This window comes from Pristiophorus japonicus, chromosome 22, assembly GCF_044704955.1.
Source record: "Pristiophorus japonicus isolate sPriJap1 chromosome 22, sPriJap1.hap1, whole genome shotgun sequence".
NCBI classification, from domain to species: Eukaryota; Metazoa; Chordata; class Chondrichthyes; family Pristiophoridae; genus Pristiophorus; species Pristiophorus japonicus.
The window spans coordinates 61,161,213-61,185,742 of NC_091998.1; the positions used below are offsets into that span (position 1 = coordinate 61,161,213).

The 24,530-nt window shown below is 47.2% G+C and overlaps 1 protein-coding gene across 1 annotated transcript; it reads right to left on the bottom strand.

The window, feature by feature from the left end:
* Nucleotides 1-332: 332 nt before the first annotated feature.
* On the bottom strand, nucleotides 333-22,714 carry gins4 (GINS complex subunit 4 (Sld5 homolog)). Its single transcript, XM_070865475.1, has 8 exons — nucleotides 22,500-22,714; nucleotides 20,993-21,079; nucleotides 15,945-16,058; nucleotides 15,488-15,585; nucleotides 13,656-13,744; nucleotides 12,377-12,467; nucleotides 4,155-4,267; nucleotides 333-457 (listed from the first exon to the last, which is right to left on the bottom strand). Exons 1-7 carry the CDS (start codon nucleotides 22,605-22,607, stop codon nucleotides 4,171-4,173), a joined length of 684 nt encoding a protein of 227 aa, XP_070721576.1. The 5' UTR covers nucleotides 22,608-22,714; the 3' UTR covers nucleotides 333-457; nucleotides 4,155-4,170.
* Nucleotides 22,715-24,530: the final 1,816 nt, after the last annotated feature.

The window sequence follows — 24,530 nt, forward strand, 5'->3', positions numbered from 1 at the left end:
GTCCTTACCATAAAGCACTGTCCCCCACTCATCAATATCCACGGCGCGGCCCTGGACAACGTGGACCACTTCCCATATCTCGGGAGCCTCCTATCAACAAGAGCAGGCATTGACGACGAGATCCAACACCGCCTCCAGTGCGCTTTCTGTTAATTTGTGTGTTGTCAACAGGAACAACGGCCTGTCGTCCTTAAATGTGACCGGTTTCCCCCCCCACCTTCCCAGGCTGTGTCAGCATCACCCACATCCTGAGAACATTTCACGATGACTAAAAGCTTGGACACCTTGAAGAAAAATTACATAGGGAACCATGATGACCAAAGCTACTGTCAGAAAGTGAAAAAATAATTTTATTAGATCTTGCAATAATAACTGGACACACACACACACACAGAACAATATTTCTCCATGAGAGAACATCAGCCCAAATCCTCAGGGTTAAAGCAGGCAGCAGCTCCTGAAAGAAAACAAAATATGTCATTCGTGTTTTCTCCCTTTTCCATCACCCCTCATTCCTCCAGATTTAAATCCCCTCCATCTCGACACTAAATGCAAAGAAAATCTTCTGGTCACAGAAGTTGGCCGACATGCTAGAGAATGACGGGTGAAGATTCTGCTTTGGGTGCAATTGATGATTCCAGCACAAATTGTGCATGTTTTGAAGTGTACTTTTTTTTTTAAAAACTGCTCTCTCCCCAGCTCCCCCATGCCCAAGTTTCCGCTCAAACTTAACTCTGTGCCTTGGGAAGCGAGAAATGTACAATTAATGCAATCCTGAGCTAGGAGGGGAGCAGCTAGCCCAAAGCCGAGACACTGGCACAGAAAACGGTGAGGACTATAGTCCTGTGAAATGTCGCACTATGTGCGCTGTCCTTGCCCCCGAGGTCACATGGAAAAAGTTATTTTTATCCTCGCTCCGACATGGTGCAATGACAGTGCCTCAGCTGACTGGAATACCTCCTGCTGAAGCCAGCTTCTGCTGATAGTGACTAAGATTCTATTCTTAGTCAGTATAACTGGGATTCTATTCTTAGTCAGTATAACTGGGATTCTGAAAATAGGGTACTCGCCAGGGAGTCAGGAGTAAAAGTTGGAGATTTCTGTTCTTTTAAATGGCCAGACTTGCAAAACCAGGACATTGATTTTTTAAAAAGGCCAGGGGGCGAAAGAAAGAATAGAATCTTCAGCAAGAGGCCACTGGGCCCACCTTGCCTGTGCCAGCTCTCTGAAAGAGCTATCCAATTAGTCCCGCTCCACTTCGCTTTTCCGTAGCCTTTCAATTTTTCCTTTTCAAGTATGTATCCCATTCCATTTTGACAGTTACTATTGAATCTGCTTCCACCACTTTTTCAGGCAGTAAAAGAATCTCCGCTCTCCCCCTTGGCTCTTTTGCCAATTATTTTAAATCTGTGTCCTCTGGTTATCAACTCTCCTACCATCAGAAACAGTGTCTCCCTATCTACTCTTATCAAAACCCGTCATAATTTTGAGCACCTCATGTAAATCTCCCCTCTTAAATAGCAATATGTATGCGTCATCATTCTACAAATCAACAGCATTCCTAGGAGAACAACCTCAGCTTCTCCAAATAACTGAAGTTCCTCAACCCCGCTAACATTCTGGTAAATCTCTTCTGCACCCTCTCAGAGGCTTTGACATCCTTCCTAAAATAATCTGTGCTGCAGCCTCAACTATTCACTATATTTATTAATGACTTATATAAACACAATAGAGAGCCATATATCCAATTTTGCCGATGTTGCACAAATTGGCATGTAGTGCAGACAGAGGCATAAAATTACAAGAGAGATATTGATGAATTAAGTGAGTGGGCAACACTGTGACAGATGGATTTCAACAAAATGAGGTCATCTGTTTTGAACCAGAAATGGGTAGATCTGCACATAGTTTTAAATGTTGACAAGCTAGGAACAGAGGAGTTCGAAAGAGATTTAGGAGCCAATGTACACAGATTACTAAAGTGTAGCGGTCAGGTACAAAAAAGAATCAAAAAGGATAATGTATAGAGGGCTAGAATATAAATTGGAGGAAGTTTTGCTGCAGCTATACAAAGCCCTGGTTAGACCACGTATGGAGTACAGTATACAGTTCTGGGCAACGCTCCTTAGAAACGATATATTGGCCTTGGGAGGAGTGCAGTCCCGATTCACTAGTATGTTTCCAGGACTCCAAGGGTTAAATTATGAGGAGAGATTACATCAACCAAGCTTATAATTCCTTGAATATAGAAGGTTAAGGGTGGTTTCACTTGAGGTTTTTAGGATTCTGAAAGGAATTGATAGGGTAGCTGGAGATAACTTTTTCTGCTGGTGGGGGAAGTCTAGGACAAGGGAAAACAACAAACTCAGAGGTAAACGATTCAGGAGTGAAGTTAGCAAACACTTCCCTATGTTCCTATTATCTTGAGCATTATGCTGTGATTGCTATTGTCTTCCCCCTTCCCCCCCCCCCCCCCCATGTTTACTTCTCTTATCTGCTCTGGTTCATTTCTCATTGCTAGATCCAGAAGTAATCCCTCTCTTGTTGGGCCCCTTACCTACTGGTTAAGAAATAATCCTGCACACACTAAAAAATCCATTCCCTTTTCTCCTTTCAGTACCTCTTCTTGCCAGTTTATGCAGGCATAATTGAAATCTCCCATTATAATGCCATGTCTTTTATTCATTTCATAGATTTGCCAACATATATCTTCTACCAGTTCACTTCCGCTATTAGGTGGTCTGTAGGATATCCCAATGAACGTAATTGAACCCTTCTTATCCATTATCTCAATCCATATGGATACTGTTTCTATTTTAATATTAGTTTATATCCCTTTTCACTACTGCCAGTGTTATTGCTAATTAGTACAATTACCCTATCCTCTTCTTCCTTCCCTATCCTTTCTAAATCCATTATATCCTGCAATATTTAGCTGCCAATCCTGTTTTGTGTAGCCCTGTTTCAGTTATCCCAACTGCATCTGGCCCCTCACTACAAATTATTGCCTCTGGTTTCCCCGTATTATTTCGGATGCTGTTTAATTTAATTTTGTTTTTGTTAATCTTACCCCTTGCTATACTTGTATTCTATTACTGCAACTATTCCCTGACCATTTATGTTGCCCTTATTCCTTATCTTGGTCTGACCTTTACTTTCATCTCCTGTTTCTTTTATCTCCAGGCTTCTGTTATTTCCACCTAATCTTTCCACCGTCTGAATCAGAAAATAAGAAATAGGTGCAGGGATAGGCCCCATGAGCCTACGTAAGATCTTGGCTGATCTTCAATCTCAACTCCACTTTCCTGCCCAATCCCCATATCTTTTGATTCCCTTACAGTCCAAAAATCTTATCAATCTTAGTCTTAAATAAACTTAACGAGCGAGAATCCACAGTTCTCAGGTAGAGAATTCCAAATACTCACAACCCTCTGAGTGAAGACATTTCTGCTCAAATTCAGTCCTAAATGGCCAACCCCTTGTCCTGAGATTATGCCCCCGAGGTGTGGACTCTCCAGCCAGGGGAATCAACCTCTCAGCATCTACCCGGTCAAACCCTCTCAGAATTTTATACCTTTCAATGAGATCACCTCTCATTCTTCTAACATCCAGAGAATATAGGCCCATTCTACCCAATATCTCCTCATAGGACAACCCTCTGCTCCCAGGAATCAATCTAGTGAGTCTTCATATCACCCTCTCTAAAGCGAGTATATCCTTCCTTAGGTAAGGAGACCAAACTGTACAGTGTTCCAGGTGTGGTCCCACCAAAGCCCTGTACAATCGCAGCATGACTTCCTTACTCTTATACTCCAACCCCCTTGCAATAAAGGCTAACATACCATTTACCTTCCTAATTGTTTTCTGTACCTGCATGTTAACTTTGTGTGTCATGTACAAAGGCCCCCAAAGCCCCCTGAACACCAACATTTAATAGTTTCTCACCATTTAAAAAAGTTTTTCAATTCTTCCTACCAAAGTGAATAACCTACTTATTCCTCACAGGACACTATTCTGTCACAGCTACAATTTGTGCGCGCTGGGGATTGAAATGGTGACATTCTGCATGCACTGACACATTGCCAGACTAGTAACTTCAAGCCAGCATTTCAGGAGTGAGGTACTTGCCATGCCTCAAATCCACATCATCTTACCTCTCTGCATCTCCATTTATATTAGTTGCACTGCACCACTGGCCACAAGAGGAGCAATCGTTCTGTATCGCATCAAGTGTTGGGATCCCTCCTCCAAATCAACAGTGTACTCCCTGGAGAGGTAAAGAAGAAAATACAAGACTTAGGGATCCCAGTGACCACAAGACTTCCTATGTGCAGACAAACCCTGCTTAAATTTGCTCTGCATTAGAACACCAAATCCTACTCCACCTGTCCACAACAGTCTTCTCTCTCCAAATGTAAACACTCCAACTCAGAAGACACAGGCTGGGCATGTTCTGAAGGGGTGGTGCTCTTACAGTACAACTAACCACAGGTAGGAGGCAGTGTTCTCTATTGAGCAAAATGCCATTGCAGCTTTTAGACTTTCTTAGCCTGCATTTAGTTTTTGATCATGCACAGCGTCAGACGGGAACAATCCGGTTAAAGGACCATCAGAATCAAGGCAAGAATTAAAGTGGCAAAAGTTAGACGGACACAGCAGGCCGATCAGAAAATGGAAAAGAGGAAAGACAGTAATGCTTTGTGTGGAGATCCTTCGTTAGAACCAGACCTGACAAAGATCATTAGCCTATCTTTCCGCTTTTCAGATGTCGATTGGCCTGTTGCATGTTCCACACTTTGCTTTTTTAATTTGAAGGCTTTCCATTTTTTGCTAGAAGTGGAAGGTTTAAGCTGGATTGGGCAATTCTCCTTGTGTTTCTCTTGCAATGATTGAGTTAGTATTCACGATCCTTGTTCCCAATCTTTGTCTGTATTTCAAACGTCTCGCTCTATGAACGTTCTATGATCAGAAATCGCCACCTGCAGAGATTTCATGGCACTGCTAGCTTTTCTGTGTCTTCTTATCGCCAGTCAAGGCAACATAGCATGTCTAACCAATGGTCACAGCCAAAGAAAGGCTTCATACTCTCTAAAGGCTCCCGAGGGGAGGGGACAAACTGCTCTCCACTGAGAAGACTCTTGAAGCAGCAGCCCAGCATGTCCAGATTCCACAGATCACCATGCAGGAAGTCACCAATACAAAGTTCAGATCTCACTAACGTTGCAGAATGCACGTCACTGCCTTCACAAAGTATGTTTTATTAAAAAAACGAAACAGTCGCCCTTCAACGCAGATTCCATTACTATTCAATCTGAATGTTAGCGATGAAGGGAGTTGTACAGCTTCAAACCCAGCCACAGCATAAAGACGACTAGAATTCAACCATTAACAAGCAGCCATACTAAACCTTTCGAAAATCAACTCCCTGTGCACTGCAGGGTGATCCCTCTGTGCCGAGGTGGCTGACCTCAGTCTTGGCAGTGTAACGGTATCAGGGGCCTCAGTGTTCCAGTGTCAGAGATAGAAAGTCAGCCAGCCATGGTAGTCACTATTGATGACTGACTAGTGACCCAGCTGGGAAATGCAAAGATGCCAGGTGAATCTAGGATTGAGCACAGCTGTGATGCCCTCCATGGTTGATTAGCCAGCTGCATTGTCCAGATTCACATTTTAAGATTGGACATCTGGGCAAGACACTAGTAAAGGAGCTGGAGCGGCGGGCCTGGGACATCGTGGCCCCCCGACCTGCGAGTGAACAGCTCCGCAGGCCGGGCTATAAAAGAGCTGGAGCAGCGTACCACTTCAACCTCCAACGCGAGCTGCTCCAAGGATTTTGTGATGGGCGACTGGGCGACGTCATCAAAACCCTTCTTGCCGTTTTGGAGCGTGGGCAGAACATCGGCAGAGCCCAGGTACAGAGGAGTGGGAAGGTCGGGGCGGATGAGCGCCGAGTGTATGTGGCGAGATGCGGTGAATGTTTCTGGCGGAGGAACGGCGAGAGATTGTGGCGGAGGTGCGACAGATGAGGGTACCGGGCCCAGAAGAGCCAAGGGCCCAGGGGCAGCATGGGCCCGCCCACACTGCGATATGTGTACGCGCTAGGTCCATGCAGCAGAGCAGGTCTCCAGTCGTCTTGGTTAATCCTGGCCACTGATCCAAGACCTAGCTCTGTCAAGCCCGTGTGGTGGCTGGTGTGCAACGGTCACCACACATTAAAAAAAATTCATGCACACGCATCTTCCACCCCCTCAATTGGAGTTCAGGACTGGAACATCGGGTCCTTCATCGAAACACCTGTGAACTCGAGGAAGCAAGTCATCCTCGTCCGAGGGATCACCTATGATGATGACAGGCACCAATGTTCCCTCTAGTTTCTTTAGGGAGGGGTGTGCGCAACCCCTTTAACAGGCTGCATGGCCCATTCAAATTTCTACAAATGCGCGGTCTTTCCATTTAAAAGCCAGTGAGTGGCCTGCGCAGGACCTCCAGACCGCTGCGGGCCACGCAGCTCAATGGGGATACTGACGGGCACCCTTAGAACTAAAACACAGCAGGAGCCAGTGACCTCTGGGGGACTGGGGTTTTGGAGGGAGAGAATTGCAGACAAATGGAAAAAATGATTCTCCACCATGCAGAACCTGTCAATTCAAAAGTGCTGTCAAGCAGAAAGACAACACACACTGCGTGCACTGCCCAGAGCGGTTCAAGATCAGACATAACCGACCCGCAATCATGCCAGCCACTGTACCTGACGCAGACAGCACAGTTTAATGGTCAATAACCTTTGGAAAAAAAAATAAAAGATAAGTGCCATCACTCTAGCATGCAAATACACAAATCCACAAAATTGGTGAGACAAAGATTTCATCACACATTCCATAGAATCACACATTTGTGGAAAGCAGAGGTGAAGAAAGGAAATGGTGTGGTTATGTTACTGGACTAGTAATCCAGAGACAAGTTCAAATCCCACCATGGCAGTTAGGGAATTTAAATTCCAGATTTATTTCATTAAGTGGGACTAAAAAGCTAGTGTCAGTAATGGGGACCATGAAACTACCAGACTGTCTTAAAAACCCATCTGGTTCACTAATGTTCTGCCATCCTTACCTGGTGCAACTTCAGACTGCCCTCTGAAATGGCCTAGCAAGCCACTTGGGTGTACAAAATAAGTACTGTAGCAGCTGACCAACTAAATACTGGGGCTAAAAGAGGTCAGAGGCTGGGTATTCTGAAGCAAGTGACTCTCCGCCTGATTCTCCAAAGCCTTTCCACCAAGGCACAAGTCAGGAGTATGCTCCACTTTCCTGGAATGAGTCCAGATCCAACAACACTCAAGAAGGGCGACACCATTCAGGACAAAGTAGTTGGCTTGATCGGCACCCCATTTACCAACGGCGCACCGTGGCTGCAGTGTGCACCATCTACAAGATGCACAGCAGCACCTCCCAAACTCACGACCTCTACCACCTAGAAGTACAAGGGCAACAGGCGCATGGGAACACCATCACCTGCAAGTTCCTCTCCAAGTTACACACTAGCCTGACTTGGAAATATATCACTGTTCCTTCATCGGCGCTGGATCAAAATCATGCAACTCCCTCCAACACACTGGGAGTATCTTCACTGCAGCGATTCAAGGCAGCAGCTCATCATCTCCGTCTCAAGGACAATTAGGGACGTGCAATAAATGCCAGCCTTGCCAGCGACGCCCACATCCCGTGAATAAATAAAAAAAGCCAAAGCAATTGCACTGATTTAGCGCCTGTAACATAGAACAATGTTCCAACGTACTCCCAGAAGCTGAAACAGACAAATATCGCCACAGTAAGAATTGTCACATCACTTGCTCCATCTTGTCTCGGTAACAATTAATATTCATAATTATTGATAAAATTTTTTTCCTCAAATCTAGTTTAGAAGATTCGCCATTAGAAAAAACTTCTAGGTCACTCCTATAGGGGTTAGATAGAAACTAGAGCAGATTTGAAATACAAGGGAAGTACGATCCCCAAGGATACAGTAAAAATCTACAATCCCCTCCCTTATTTTGAGGCAGATTTTGCGATGGTGGAAGTAAATGTTGCAGTGGGACACTTGGCAATGTTTTTGTTATGTTGATTGAGGGATAAATATTGGCCAGGACACCAGGGGATAATACCCATGCTCTTCTTCGAAATAATGCCATGGGATCTTTTACGTCCACCTGAGGGGGCAGATGGTGCCTCGGTTTAACGTCTCATCCAAAAGATGGAAGTCTACAGCACCTGGTATTCCCAGTCGGACTCCCTTCCAAGTACTAACCAGGCCTTACTCTGCTTCGCATCAGAGATTGGGCTTTTTCAAAAGTATGGCACCCAGTGTTTGCACCAAGCTGTTACAGATTAGTGAAGCACAAGCTAGATGCAGCATAATGCTCCCTCTTTCCAATCAAGTACACCCAAATCAGGTGCCGAACAGGTTAGATACAGAGTGTTCAGTGTGAAGGGAAGCAGTACAAGTCTGGGGGTCAATTTCCATCAGAGAAACCGAAGCAAACACCAGTTTTATTCCCTAGCTTCTGCCCAAAGATACTGACTGGAGTTAGGGTACAACTCTAGGTAGAAGCAATTCCCATACCTGTCACAGCAACTAATCTTCATGTGCCAGTCCAATTCATAGACAGCTTGTTTGGTTGATACTCTGCTGCATTATCAGTGGCGTTGTCCTTCGGATGAGACATTAAACCCAAGCCCTGTTTACCTGTTCAACTGGTTTAGGTGAACGCTGAAGATTCCAAGACACACTTCTAAAAAGAGCAGGAAATCTTTGCCATGTGTTCCCTCAAACCACTCAGAGCAGATTAATTGGTCACACGTCACAAAATGGATGCTGCATTGCCTACATAACAGTATTGTATCTGAAGCATCTCGAGATATTTCTGAGACACGCAAGAAAGTGATATACACACGCAAGTCTTTATGTCTCATTGTCTAACCCAACCCTCTTCTCATCCAATATCAGCATGGGTGCACGGGACAGGCAGCAGTCAGAGTAAGTACAGGAACGGTAGCATAGTGGTTATGTTACTGGTCTCGTAATCCAGAGGTCTGGACTAATGATCCAGAGACGCAAGTTCAAATCCCCCCACGGTAGCTGGGGAATTTAAATTCAGTTAATGAAATAAATCTGGAACAAAAAGCTAGAACCATGTAACTATCAGATTATCTTTAAAACCCCATCTGGTTCACTAATGTTCTCCTGGGAAGGAAATCTGCCGTCCTTACCTGGTCTGGACTAGATGTGACTCCAGACCCACAGCATGTGGTTGACTCTTAACTGCCATCAGAAATGGCCTGGTAAGCTACTCAGTTGTTCACAACCACTATGAAAAATAAAATACAACCAGGCGGACCACCCGGCATTGACCTCGGCACCAGCTTCGGACACGACAACGGCACACCAGCCCAGTCGACCCTGCAAAGTCCTCCTCACTAACATCTGGGGACTTGTGCCAAAATTGGGAGAGCTGTCCCACAGACTAGTCAAGCAACAGCCTGACATAGTCATACTCACAGAATCATACCTTTCAACCAATGTCCCAGACTCCTCCATCACCATCCCTGGGTATGTTCTGTCCCACTGGCAGGACAGACCCACCAGAGTGGTATATGGGAGGGAGTGGCCCTGGGGATCCTCAACATTGACTCCGGACCCCTGAAGCCTCATGGCTTCAGGTCAAGCATGAGCAAGGAAACCTCCTGCTGATTACTACCGACCGTCCTCCCTCAGCTAATGAATCAGTACACCTCCATGTTGAACACAACTTGGAAGAAGCACTGATTGAAGTCTCCCACCCAGTGTTCAATGTCCATCGCCAAGAGTGGCTCGGTAGCACCACTACTGACCGAGCTGACCAAGTCCTGAAGGACGTAGCTGCCAGACTGGGCCTGCGGCAGGTAGTGAGAGAACCAACATGTAGGATAAACTTACTTGACCTCGTCCTCACCGATATACGTGTGCAGATGCATCTGTCCATGACAGCATTGATAGCAGTGACCACCGCACAGTCCTTGTGGAGACGAAATCCCATCTTCGCTCTGAGGACACCCACCATTGTATTGTGTGGCATTACCACCGTGCGAAATGGGATAGATTCAGAACAGATGTAGCAGCTCAAAACTTGGCATCCAGGAAGCGCTGTGGGCCATCAGCAACTAACCGCATGGCCCAGCATTATCCCTCACTCTACCATTACCATCAAGCCAGGGAACTAACCTTGGTTAAATGAGCAGCACCAGGCGTACCTAAAAATAAGGTGCCAATCTGGGGAAGCTGCAACACAGAACTACATATGCATGCTAAACAGCGGAAGCAGCTGTTATAGACAGAGCAAAGCGATCCCACAATCAATGGATCAGATCAAAGCTCTGCAGTCCTGCCACATCCAGTTGTGAATGGTGATGGACAATTCAACAACTAACGGAAGGAGGCTCCATGAATATCCCCATCCTCAATGATGATGGAGCCTAGCACGCGAGTGCAAGAGACAAGGCTGAAGCGTTTGTAACCATCTTTTGACAGAAGTGCCAAGTGGATGATCCTTATCAGCCTCTTCCTGAGGTCCCCACCATCACAGAAGCCAGTCTTCAGCCAATTCGATTCACTCACATGATATCAAGAAACGGCTGAGCGCACTGGATATAGAAAAGGCTATGTGCCCTGACAACATCTTGGCTGTCATGCTGAAGACTTGTGCTCCAGAACTAGCCACGCCTCTAGCCAGGCTGTTCCAGTACAGCTACAACACAAGCATCTACCTGACAATGGCGGATTACTGCCCCATCAGTCCACTCTCATTCATCAGCAAAGTGATGGAGGGTGCCGTCGACAGTGCTATCAAGCGGCACTTACTCGCCAATAACCTGCTCACAGACGATCAGTTTGAGTTCTTCCAGGATCACTCGGCTCCAGACCTCATTACAGCCTTGATACAAACATGGACAAAAGAGCTGAATTTCAGAGGTGAGGTGAGAGTGACTGCCCTTGACATCAAAGCAGCATTTGACCGAGTGTGGCATCAAGGAGCCCTAGTAAAATTTAAGTCAATGGGAATCAGGGGGAAAAAAATCTCCATTGGCTAGTCATAGCTAGCACAAAGGACGATGGTTGTAGTTGTTAGAGCCCAGCCCCAGGACATTGCTGCACGAGTTTCTCAGGGCAATGTCCTAGGCCCAACCATCTTCAGCTGCTTCATCAATGACCTTCCCTCCATCATGTCAGAAGTGGGGATATTCGCTGATGATTGCACAGTGTTCAGTTCCATTCGAAACTTCCCAGATAATGGTGCAGTCCATGCTTGCATGCAGCAAGATCTGGATGACATTCAGGCTTGGGCTGATAAGTGGCAAATAACATTCACGCCACACAAGTGCCAAGCGATGACTATCTCCAACAAGCGAGAGTCTAACCACCTCCCCAAGACATTCAACAGCATTACCATCACTGAATCCCCAACCATCAACATCCTGGGGCGGGGGAGTGGTCACCATTGACCAGAAACATAACTGGGCCAGCCACATAAATACTGTGGCTACAAGAACGGGTCAGAGGCTGGATATTCTGCGGCGCGTGTCTCACCTCCTAGCTCCCCAAAGCCATTCCACCATCTGCAAGGCACAAGTCAGGAGTGTGATGGAATACTCTCCAGTTGTCTGGATGAGTGCAGCGCCAACACTCAAGAAGCTTGATACCATCCAGGACAAAGCAGCCCGCTTGACTTGCATCCCATCCACCACCTTAAACATTCACTCCCTGCACCGCCGGCGCACCGTGGCTGCAGTGTGTACCATCTACAAGATGCACTGCAGCAACTCACCAAGGCTTCTTCAGCAGCACAGCCCAAACCTGCTACCTGTACCACCTAGAAGGACAAGGGCAACAGGCGCATGGGAACATCATCAGTTACACACCAGCCTGACGTGGAAATGTATCGGCCGTTCCTTCATCGTCGCTGGGTCAAAATGCTGCAACTCCCTCCCTAACAGCACTGTGGGAGCACCTTCACGGACTTCAGAGGTTCAAAAAGGCGGCTCACCACCACCTTCTCAAGGGGCAATTAGGGATGGACAATAAATGCCGGCCTTGTTAGCGACATCCACATCCCAGGAATGAATACATTTAAAAAAAAGATAGTTATCAGTGATTGAGTGCAGCACCCAACAGCAGTCAGCGCCTGGGACTATCGTGGCCTTCATTGCTTAGTGATGCTGGTACATCCATTTACAATCACTAATTCTAAAACCAGTTTGCATATTGCTTGTTTTACCAAATTCTACCTAACGGTAAGTCAGTATCTCAGGATGCGAGGCCGCATATCCAGCTCCACTTCTCTTACCTCTGATCCTCGCTCTCGGGCTCCACTAGTATGTTTTCCTGCTTTTCCTTCACTCGCAGAAAGACAAAAGAATCCAGGTTGGGTTTGGGAACTGAGGCAGAAAAATGAACAAGTTCAATTCGAAAGAAACAAAAGCAAAAGCGAGCCACAAATACACAAAAACTCACTGAACAGCATCCAGACAAGCGTGCAGCATGGAGCACAGAGACCAACAGCAGCAGGACAATATGAATTAAAGAGTTTTTTGAAAATAACAACTTATCCACTTTTGGTTGCAAAAACAGGAAGGCAGAATATTATTTGAATGGTGAGAGATTAGGAAAAGGGGAGGTGCAACGAGACCTGGGTGTCATGGTACATCAGTCATTGAAGGTAGGCATGCAGAAACAGCAAGCGGTGAAGGTGCCAAATGGCATGTTGGTCTTCATAGTGAGAGAATTTGAGTATAGGAGCAGGGAGGCCTTACTGCAGTTGTACAGGGCCTTGGTGAGACCACACCTCGAGTATTGTGTGCAGTTTTGGTCTCCTAATCTGAGGAAGGACATTCCTGCTATTGAGGGAAGGTTCACCAGACTGATTCCCGGGATGACAGGACTGACAGATGAAGAAAGACTGAATCGACTGGGCTTATATTCACTGGAATTTAGAAGAATGAGAGGGGATCTCATAGAAACATAAAATTCTGACGGGATTGGACAGATTAGATGCAGGAAGAATGTTCCCGATGTTAGGGAAGTCCAGACCCAGGGGTCACAGTCTAAGGATAAGGGGTAAGCCATTTAGGACAGAGATGAGGAGAAACTTCTTCACCCTCAGAGAATTGTGAACCTGTGGAATTCTCTACCACAGAAAGTTGTTGAGGCCAGTTCGTTAGATATATTCAAAAGGGAATTAGATGTGGCCCTTATGGCTAAAGGGATCAAGGGGTATGGAGAGAAAGCAGGAATGGGGTACTAAAGTTGCATGATCAGCCATGATCATATTGAATGGTGGTGCAGACTCGAAGGGCCGAATAGCCTACTCCTGCACCTATTTTCTATGTTTCTAAGACAGTGTGGCAGGGGAAACTTTCAGTGTACAATGCCGCAATGGCTCCCTAAAGTGAAGAGATCTCAAATAGTTGACAGTAGAAGCAAAAAAGTCCTCCACGACAGGATTGGAGAGGCATGAAATTAATAATATCTATTGAAATGACTCCTTCACAGCACACATAACCCTTCTTTCAATTGCAACACTTTAGTTCAGAACTTGGCAGGCTCTACAATAGAAAACCACTCACCAGCTTTTAAGAGGTCCATCGCTTGCAAATTAGGAGGCATGTGTTTCAGGGCAAGGTTCTTCAGGTGTGCCTCACAATTTGCCGTGTACCTTTGAAGCAAACAAGTCGGTGCAGCAGGTCAGTGAGGCAGGACCACCTTCAATAAGCAACTCTCACAACAAGTCATTTGTGGCACGTGTTAGTTTCCAGAGCAGGCCAGCAATCTGTTCCTACCTTAGGAGCAACTGTTTCCACCGCTCCTGCCAAGATTATTGCTCACTTTGGTGTGGCTCCAAGGGAACCAATAGCCCTCCAGTAACACAGAATCATAACATTTCTACAGCGCAGAAAAACACTCGGCCCATCGTTTCTATTCTCTGAAAAAGATTCTCTTGTTAGTACCACCCACCAGTTTAATTATTTTCTTGTCCTGATATTTATCCATTTCCCTTTTAGAAGCAATTATGGATTTGGTGTCCAACGCAATAGGACAAGTACAAATCCCAAACACTCTGCATTGGAAAATTCTCCTAACCTTTCCACTCATTTAGTAATGATCTTAAATTTAGTAACTGCCTAGTGAAAATAGTTTCTTGACATTTGCATTATCAAAACCCCTAATTTCAATCATTTTTGAGATCCCCTCTTAACCGTCCCTGTTCGGCAAAATCAGCCCCAGAGTCTCCTCATAAATAAAACGTCTCCTCCCCAGTGTCACATAAGAAATAAGAGCAGGAGTAGGCCAATTGGCCCCTCGAACCTGCTCCACCATTCAATAAGATCACGGCTGATCTGATCTTGGCCACAACTCCACTTTCCTGCCCGCTCCCCATAACCCTCGACTCCCCTTAGTAAATCCCATGGATTTAAAGCGTGAACCAAGGCTAATTTTTCCTTTCCTCACCTGGGAACCCAGAGACAAACTGTACGCATCAACCACTCTCCTGACTGAGATCAGTTACCATCACAGACTAGGGAAACAAACCTAGGACTTCCAGAACTGTATCACCAGAAGCCATTGGTGAAGCCCGGGAAAGACTAATACTTCGCTGCCCATTTGACTGAGAATTCTAAGATTTCATCCACAGGAACAGAAGGAGGCTATTCAGCCCCTCGAGCCTGTCCCGCCATTCAATTAGATTATGTTTGATCTGTATCTCTACTCCATTTACCTGCCTTTGCTTCATATCCCTCGATACTCTTACCCAATAAAAATGTATCAATCGCAGTCTGGAAAGCTCCAATTGACGACATCCTGGGAGACACCAGTGCTTGGAAAATATATGTATTCGCTGCTCACGATGTGGTCTCCTCTACATTGGGGAGACCAAACGCAGATTGGGTGACCGTTTTACGGAATACCTCCGTTCAGTCCATAAACATAACCCCGAGCTTCTGGTCACCTATCACTTTAATTCTTCGCTTCACTCCCACTCCGACCTCTCCACAGCCTCTTACACTGTTCCAATGCAGCTGTTTCCCAGGGAAGCTGGTAATTATTCCGATATTCACACCCTATTTAGACTCATCTTTTGTTTCCTAACTTGTGCCATTACCATCTCAATTTGGCCCATCATCCCTTTTGTCTCTCTAATCTCTCCTGCCTTCCACCCTATCACAGACCTCCCCTTTTGTTCTTTCCTCGCCTCCCCCTTTCAATGCCACTTGCACTTCCTTAAGAATCTGTTACATTTCAAACTTTGTCCAGTTCTGATGAAGTGTCATCGACCTGAAACGGTAACTCTGTTTCTCTCCACAAATGCTGCCTGACCCGCTGAGATTTCCAGCATTTTCTGTTCCTGTAGCTTGTAAAATATATGTTGGCTTCTTTCTATTGACCCTACAGTACTTACTCTTTTGCAAAAGTGACTTCTTGCGGAGACAAATACGAAGGGCCTTCCTCTCGACGGCACTTCTCTTTCTCCAAGATGTGAGGGAAAAACTTCTCTATCTAGAAATTGGAAAAAAAAAAGCACAATATATTTGCTCTGAGCATTTTAAAAAGCAAAGTAATTTTTCAGGTGAATTATGAAGATCAGAATGTTAGAACAATCGATCTATTTACCATTCAAATGTTTGGCAAAGAATAGAGATGCTTGATTGTAGAATAAAAATGTACTGCTCACTGGACATACTAACCTTATCATATCCAGTCATTTGCTCACCACACACCAATCAATTCCACAAACCAAGGTGGCCATATTAGATTTTGTGCTCACGCCCGTATTTCTTCCCACATGTTCCCACTCTGCTCCTGCTCTCAGCATAAAAACATTTCATGTTGAGGAACCCGAGGCATGAATTCTGTACCTTTTGTAACCGTGACCTCAAGTAGCTGCTGAGGATGTAGCGAATTCTCTCCATCTCCATTCGGTGAATGGTGACTTTCAGGTCTCCTTTCCGAGCTCGCTGCAGATTCTGCTCCTGTGAATCGCATTAAAATACAAAACACACAAACGGTCAATGTACCATTAGTCTCCCAATCCCTTACATCTGCATTTACATAAATTTAGAAAGAAAAACTACCACCGGCCATCCCAAGGCGCCTCACAGCCAATGAAGTACTTTTCGAAGCGTAATCAGTGTTATAATGTAGGAAATGCGGCAGCCAATTTGAGCACAGCAAGCTCCCACAAACAGCAGTGCGATAATGACCAGATAATCTGTTTCAGTGATGTGGGTTGAGGGATAAATATTGGCTAGGACACCGGGATAACTCCCCTGCTCTTCTTCCAATTACTGCCATGGGATAGTTTACATCCACCTGAGCGCGCAGACGGGGCCTCGGTTTATAGTCTCATCCAAAAGACAATGCAGTGCAGCGCTCCCTCAGTACTGCACTGGAGTGTCAGCCTAGATTGGAGTGAGAGTTGAACCCACAACCTGCTGGCTCAGGAGGAGAGAGAGTGCTGCCCATTAAGCCACAGCTGACACTCATATCAGTTCATTTTTTTTTTATATAAATGTGTAGGGCTGGGCACTCATCATCATAGGCAGTCCCTCGGAATCGAGGAAGACTTGCTCCAACTCCTGAAGTGAGTTCTTTGATGGCTGAACAGTCCAACACGAGAGCCACACACCCTGTCACAGGTGGGACAGATATTCGTCGGGGCTGGGGGGAGGAGCACTGATTTACCACACACTCCTTCCGCTGCCTGCGCCTGATCTCTTCACATTCGCAGCGTTGAGATTCGAGGAGCTCAACGCCCTCCCGGATGCACTTTCTCCACCTAGGGTGGTCTTCGGCCAGGGATTCCCAGGTGTCAGTGATGATTTCACACTTCACCAGGGAGGCTTTGAGGGTGTCCTTGTAATGTTTCTGCTGCCCATCTTTTGCTTGTTTGCCATGAAGGAGCTCCGCATAGAGCTATTGCTTAGGGAGTCCCGTGTCTGGCATGCAAACTAAGTGGCCTGGCCAATGAAGCTGATCGAGAGTGGTTAGTGCTTCAATGCTGGGGATGTGAGCCTGGACGAGGCCACTGATGTTGGTGCGTCTGTCTTCCCAGGGGAATTGCAGGATCCTGCGGAGACATCGTTGGTGATATATCCCCAGTGACTTGATGTGTCTTCTGTACATCGTCCATGCCTCTGATGCATCCAGTAGGGCGGGTATTAGAACATAAGAATTAGGAACAGGAGTAGGCCATCTAGCCCCTCGAGCCTGCTCCGCCATTCAACAAGATCATGGCTGATCTGGCTGTGGACTCAGCTCCACTTACCCACCTGCTCCCCATAACCCTCAATTTCCTTATCGGTTAAAAATCTATCTATCTGTGATTTGAATACATTCAATGAGCTAGCCTCAACGGCTTCCTTGGGCAGAGAATTCCACAGATTCACAACCCTCTGGGAGAAGTAATTCCTTCTCAACTCGATTTTAAATTGGCTCCCCCTATTTTGAGGCTGTGCCCCCTAGTTCTAGTCTCCCCAACCAGTGGAAACAACCTCTCTGCCTCTATCTTGTCTATCCCTTTCATTATTTTAAATGTTTCTATAAGATCACCCCTCATCCTTCTGAACTCCAACGAGTAAAGACCCAGTCTACTCAATCTATCATAAGGTAACCCCCTCATCTCCAGAATCAGCCTAGTGAATCGTCTCTGTACCCCCTCCAAAGCTAGTATATCCTTCCTTAAGTAAGGTGACCAAAACTGCATGCAGTACTCCAGGTGCGGCCTCACCAATACCCTATAGAGTTGCAGCAGGACCTCCCTGCTTTTGTACTCCATCCCTCTCGCAATGAAGGCCAACATTCCATTCGCCTTCCTGATTACCTGCTGCACCTGCAAACTAACTTTTTAGGATTCATGCACAAGGACCCCAGGTCCCTCTGCACGGCAGCATGTTGTAATTTCTCCCCATTCAAATAATATTCACTTTAATGTTTTTTTTCCTCCCAAGGTGGATGACCTCACATTTTCCGATATTGTATTCCATCTGCCAAACCTTAGCCCATTCGCTTAACCTATCTAAATCTCTTTGCAGCCTCTCTGTGTCCTCTACTAATCTTTCCCACTAATCTTTGTGTCATCTGCAAATTTTGTTACACTACACTCTGTCCTCTCTTCCAGGTCATCTATGTATATTGTAAACAGTTGTGGTCCCAGCACCGATCCCTGTGGCACACCACTAACCACCGATTTCCAACCCGAAAAGGACCCATTTATTCCGACTCTCTGCTTTCTGTTAGCCAGCCAATTCTCGATCCATGCTAATACATTGTCTCTGACTCCGTGTAACTTTATCTTCTGCAGTAACCTTTTGCGTGGCACCTTATCGAACGTCTTTTGGAAATCTAAATACACCACATCCATCGGTACACCTCTATCCACCAAGCTCGTTATATCCTCAAAGAATTCCAATAAATTAGTTAAACATGATTTCCCTTTCATGAATCTATGTTGCGTCTGCTTGATTGCACTATTCCTATCTAGATGTCCCGCTATTTCTTCCTTAATGATAACTTCAAGCATTTTCCCCACTACAGAGGTTAAACTACAGCCCTGTAGACCATGAGCTTGGTGGTAGGTTTGAGGGCCTGGTCTTCGAACTTTTCCTCAGGTGGCCGAAGGCTGCACTGGAGGCGATGTTGAATATCCGCATCAATATCTGCCTTTGTTGACAAGAGGCTCCCGAGGTATGGGAAGTGGTCCACATTGTCGAGGGCCGTGCCATGAATCTTGATGACTGGGCTGGGCGCTATGCACCAAGGAACGGCAATGAGATACACGACCAGTTAACCTAGTTTATGTGGTGTTGCTTGAGGGAAGAATGTTAGTCAGAACTCCGTGGTCTTCTTCAAATATTCCCTCAGCATCCTTAACATCCAGCTGGACAGGTAGACAGGGCCAGAGATTGACATCTCAACCAAAGGGTAGTAGTTCCAACAGTACTCCGGCTGTGCTGCACTGGAGAGTTAATCCACAGTACGAACTTGAGTTCACAACCTCCTGCCCACGGTGGGTACAAAATGAGACAAATCTCCCCATCATCTCACTAAACAGAAGAAAAAAAATCTCAAAGGCAGCAAAAATAATGGAGAGCAAGAAAATGGGTTGTGGCCTTGATTCAGCAGATTTCAGACATGCCACAAGGGAGAGCAATGGCCCAGATATTGCACTCAGCGGCCAATGAACAGCCACCAGATCAACCATGATCTTATTGAATGGCGGAGCAGGCTCGAGGGGCCAAATGGCCGACACCTATTTCTTACGTAACAGCACCAGCCATTCATTACACTTTCACTTGGCCAGAGACTTTGTGGACTTCGCCACTGGAAGTTGCACTGATTAGAAAGCCAGAACAGCACGGTGCCCTCTGCAGGGGAGCTGGGACCAGTGTGAATAAGGCAAGCAACGGTGTGTTTGAATATGGAGTCTCTCAGCGAGGTACCGGTGTAGCAAAGTTTGTGGAGGAGCAGGACATCTCGGACCGCAACTTGCATATTTTCGCGTTTAGCTGTGCATGTGCCGTCAGCAGAAGTTGCTGTCCGATTTACTCTTCAGTAACACGAAGCAGTGATAGCCTCACCATTACTTCACTGCAAAATCTGGGCCATTATTTACATCAAGTATAGTCTGCTCTTGCTCATGTCCTATTGGTTATGTGCAGGGCAGCAATAAGAATGAAATGGCAACTTGGAAGTGGATAAAAATTGGTGCATTGATAATATTTTGCTCCTGTATATCTAAAAAAAACTGGATTTTGTATAAAAGGACGTCACTCCCCAGTTGGTAAGTACACTACTTGCTGTGCTCAAGCACACATTAGAAAACCCCAGGTTTGATTCACAATCTGTGCTGATAATGTGCACCATCTCATAATCCGCACAATGTTATACGAGCAGCCATATGGGTGTGCTCCATATGTTTGGTATATATTCGAGTTTGTGCACTGTTATAACGTATAATGTTACAATTCATCTAATATGATGCAAATTTGAGTACCCAGTTAACAAAACTTTGAATAATGTTCCACCATATTCAACACTTCCAAGGTTTTCACTCTGTGTGCAAATTTTAACCACCATTTCGTACATCACAACAGTAATTATTCATAAAGTACTTCATTGGCTATAAAGCACTTTTGGACAGGGCTTCCTAAGCAGGGCGGCTGTTAACAGTATTTTAGCACTCATAGCAGAAATGGAATCAATTTTTTTTTTAAAAAAGCGGACAGATCAGAATTTCATAGAATGATACAGCACAGCAGGTAGCCATTTGGCCCATCATGCCTGTGCCAGCTCTTTGAAAGAGCTATCCAATTCGTCCCACTCACCTGCTCTTTCCCTACAGCCCTAAAAATGTTTCCTTTTCAAGTGGTTATCCAATTCCCTTTTGAATGTTATTATTGAAGCTACATCCACCACCCTTTCAGACAGTGCATTCCAGATCACAACTCGCTGTGTAAAGAAATGGTTCCGCCCATCGCCTGCCTCCGCTTCCTTGGTCAATGACCTTGAATCTGTGTCCTCTGGTTACCGACCCTTCTGCCATGCGAAACAGTTCCCTCCCATGGTTTAATAGCTCGCCTTCACACAGCGCATCAACTGACACAGGAAGGACAGCCAGTGCAATAAGTATCAGAGAGTGACACTTACCCTTTGAACCATACAGTACTAAGAGTTGGCACCCTCAAGAGAGGAGAATAAAAAACGAGAGAGAATATAATAGCATAAATCATTGACTAGATGTATTGGTGATATGTTGGCCAAACACCAACATTGCACCAACCTTTATAATTTAATTTATTGCTAGCGGGGAAACCAGAGATCCTTTCTGTGACCTTTAATTGCAATCTCAACTGTGCATTGAACTGATATCTCCCACTCTAGCCCAAATAAATGACCATATTGTTACCATGTGATCCAACTGTTCCATTACACATTCCACAATTTCAGCTTTATTTTCGAGCAGGTCAGGAGAAAACTTCTCATTCAGCCAGGCCTGTGTGGAGAAGACAGTAGTAGTGATTAGGGTACGAGGCAAGCCACCCAACCGCCTCGTGTTCAAATCGAATTTAAATAAAATCTGGACAGTTGTAGACTGGAACCAGGCAAAAATGATCAGGAAAGTTGCGGGAATGTCATGGAATCAACTGGTGCATCAAAATCCTTGAGGTGAGTGAGGCACCACTGCCGGTCTGGCCCACACCCGACGCCAGTCCCACATTACGGACATGGCTCCTGATGCCCTCTGCAGTGGCCCAATCCCTATTCAAGAAAGCTCACCCCACATTCTCAGACCAATGGTGGACAATTGAGACTGGCTAGCCTGGTGTCAGCCACATTCCTGAAATAAATGTGAATGAAATCACTCCGCCAGCCCTGTGAGGATAAAGGACAAGTTAACAAGGACACCGCCAAACTGGCAGGCTGAGGGAGAATCATGACAGCGCACCCACTAACCAGTGAACATAATTTACTGAGTACTGTGCAGTGCATCTCATCACATTCTTCAACACAGTATGGGGATTCCCGGGGGGGGAAGTGACATCCCCCAGCACAGTATGAAGGCCCTAGGGGGGGTTAATACACCCCAGTGCAGCATCATGGTCCCGGGGGGGGGGGGGGGGGGGGGGAGCTGTCTTTCCCCAGAACACAGTATGGGGGTTCCAGAGTGGGTCATTGGGGTGCCCGCGGCAGGGGAACGTTGGGGGGGGGGGGGGGGGACACTGGGGATTTTGGGGGCCCCTGGGACAGAGGGGCTGATGCTGGGGGGCCTGGGGGAGGGTGTTTGGGGGCACCCCGGGTGGGGGGATTGTTGGAGGGGGATGAGGGGGATGTTGGGGGTCTGGGGGGGATCGGGGCAGGGGAGGGAGATTTGGGGGGCCCGGGGCAGATGTTGGGGGGGCCCGGGGTGTTAGGGCACCCCGGGCGGGGGGATTGTTGGGGGGCCCGGGGTGTTTGGGGGGGGGGGGGGGGAGAGGATGAGGGGGATGTTGGGGGGGGGGGGGGGATTGTCGGGGGGCCCAGGGCACATCGGGCGGGGAGATTGTTGGGGGGGGGGGGGGAGGATGTTTGGGGGGGGGGGGGAGGATGAGGGGGATGTTGGAGGCGGGGGGATGTTGGGGGGCCCGGGGCGGGGGGATTGTTGGGGGGGGGGGCCCGGGGGGATGTTGGGGGGCCCGGGGTGTTGGGGCACCCTGGGCGGGGGGGGGGGGGGGGGGAGGATGGTTGGGGGGGGGGGGGGGAGGATGAGGGGGATGTTGGGGGGGGGGGGCCGGGGGGATGTTGGGGGGCCCGGGGTGTTGGGGCACCCTGGGCGGGGGGGGGGGGGGGGAGGATGGTTGGGGGGGGGAGGATGAGGGGGATGTTGGGGGGGGGGGGCCCGGGGGGATGTTGGGGGGCCCGGGGTCGGTTCTCACCTCCTCCAGTTTGCCGATGAGCTGAGCCGGGGTGAGAATCTCCTCATTCTCATCATTTGTCTCGTCGAACAGATCGCCGTCCGCGTCCTCCTCCTCCTCCTCGGCCATGGCCGGAGGGATAGGGGCTGTGGGTCCGGGGGACTGGCCTTCTCTCTCCGCGAGAATCGGGCGCCCAACCCGCGCGCTGAAAACTCCCGCCGAGGTCGCCGTCACGTACGCTCCTGACGTCATAACGCCACGCACGGCAGCCGTGCCAATTTGAAGCGGGCGACATGTTTCTTAAAGGCGGAAGCAGCAGCCTGCCAGTTGAGCTCATTGCATCAGGGAAAAGGCTATCCAACAACAACAACAACATCATCATCATCATCATCATCACACGCGGTCCCTCGAGGATGACTTGTTTCCACGCCAAAAAGGGATGAGTTCACAGGAGTTTCAATGAAGGACCTAATATTCCAGATCCCGAGCTACATCCTGAAGGGTGGAAGATGCCTGTGCGTGGAGTTTTTTAACGTGGGGTGGCCGTTGTACACCAGCCATCACACGGACTTGACAGAGCTAGGCCTTTATCCAATGGCAAGTGTTAACCAGGACGATTGGAGAGCAGCTCTGCTGCACGGACCGAGCGCGCACACATATCGCAATGTGGGCTGGCCCGTGCTGCCCCTGGGCGCTCGGCTCTTCTGGGCCCCAAACTCACACCTCTCCTACACTGCACAATAAAAAATAAACCTTTGACCCTTCCCCACAGGAACCGAGGAACCCACTACAAAAAAAAAATGCTTTTCCTCTACAAACAAGCCCCCACCCGCACAGTCAAAAACCGGACCCACCCCGAAATAATATGGAATCTTCTAAACTGAACCGATCAGAATCACACCGAAATAACCGTAACGCAGACCACAGGGACTCACGGGGACCCAGCCCAAACCATGGGCCATCTCAATCACAATAAGTAGATACAAACAGGGGATGGGCAGAAACCTGATAACCCCACTTTAAAGATAGGCAGTATGATGCACCTTGGACTAACACTAACCTGAACTATGACCACAGGGAGTCACGGGCCCATAACTCTAACCACTGGGGTACTAAATACCGACAATTGAAAGGGGACAGGGAATGGACCAAACCCAGGGGACCTACTTCATACAGCGACCACTGGGCTCCCCGGCCGGAGCACAGACAATACAGGGTACCTCTTCGATATGGGGCTCAGGCTGAACACCGACACCCAACTGGAACAAAGCACCGAGATTGTCCAGGGATCCTCTAAACCCCCCAGTTTTGACCGCAACCTATCCGAATCACCACCACCCTACTTTACACAAACCAAACACCAAACAACAACAGCAGTAGCAGCAGCTGAACTTGTATTTATATGGCGCCTGTAATGTAGTAAAACATCCCAAGGCGATTCACAGGAGTGTTATCACACACAATTTGACACCAATCCACATAAAAAGATTTTAGGGCAAATAGCTTGGTCAAAGAGGTAGGTTTTAAAGAGCATCTTAAAGGAGGAGGGAGAGGCTGACGTGGTTGAGCGATTAAAATCAGGGATGCTCAAGAGGTTAGAATTGGAGGAGTGCAGAGATCCCAGAGGATTGTGGGGCTGGTGGAGATTACAGAGTCAGGGAGGGGGCTAGGCCATGGAGGGATTTGAAAACAACAATGAGAATTTTAAAATCGAGGCGTTGCTTAACCGAGAGCCAATGTAGGTCAGCGAGCACAGGGTTGATGGGTGACATGGGCTGCTGAGTTTTGGATGACCTCAAGTTTGCGTAGGGTAGAACGTGGGAGGCCAGCCAGGAGTGCGTTGGAATAGTCAAGTCTCGAGGTAACAAAGGCAGGGATGAGGGTTTCAGCAGCAGATGAGCTGAGGTAAGGACAGACGTCACCTCAATTCCCCCCAATCTATTAATCCCTTCAGATTTTATAACATTTATTAGATCATCCTGAGTTTGTTCTTTTGTGATTTGTAACCTTTTTTCCACAAAAATGTGATGCCTAAATTGTGATTGTAATTAT

Coding starts and splice junctions, on each gene's coding strand:
- gins4 (XM_070865475.1), bottom strand. CDS start 22,607: ATGGCCGAGGAGGAGGAGGAGGACGCGGACGGCGATCTGTTCGACGAG. Junction 21,080..22,499: donor TCATCGGCAAACTGGAGGAG/GTGAGAACCGAC, acceptor TTCTCCACACAG/GCCTGGCTGAATGAGAAGTT. Junction 15,586..15,944: donor TGAGGTCACGGTTACAAAAG/GTACAGAATTCA, acceptor TCCAATTTCTAG/ATAGAGAAGTTTTTCCCTCA.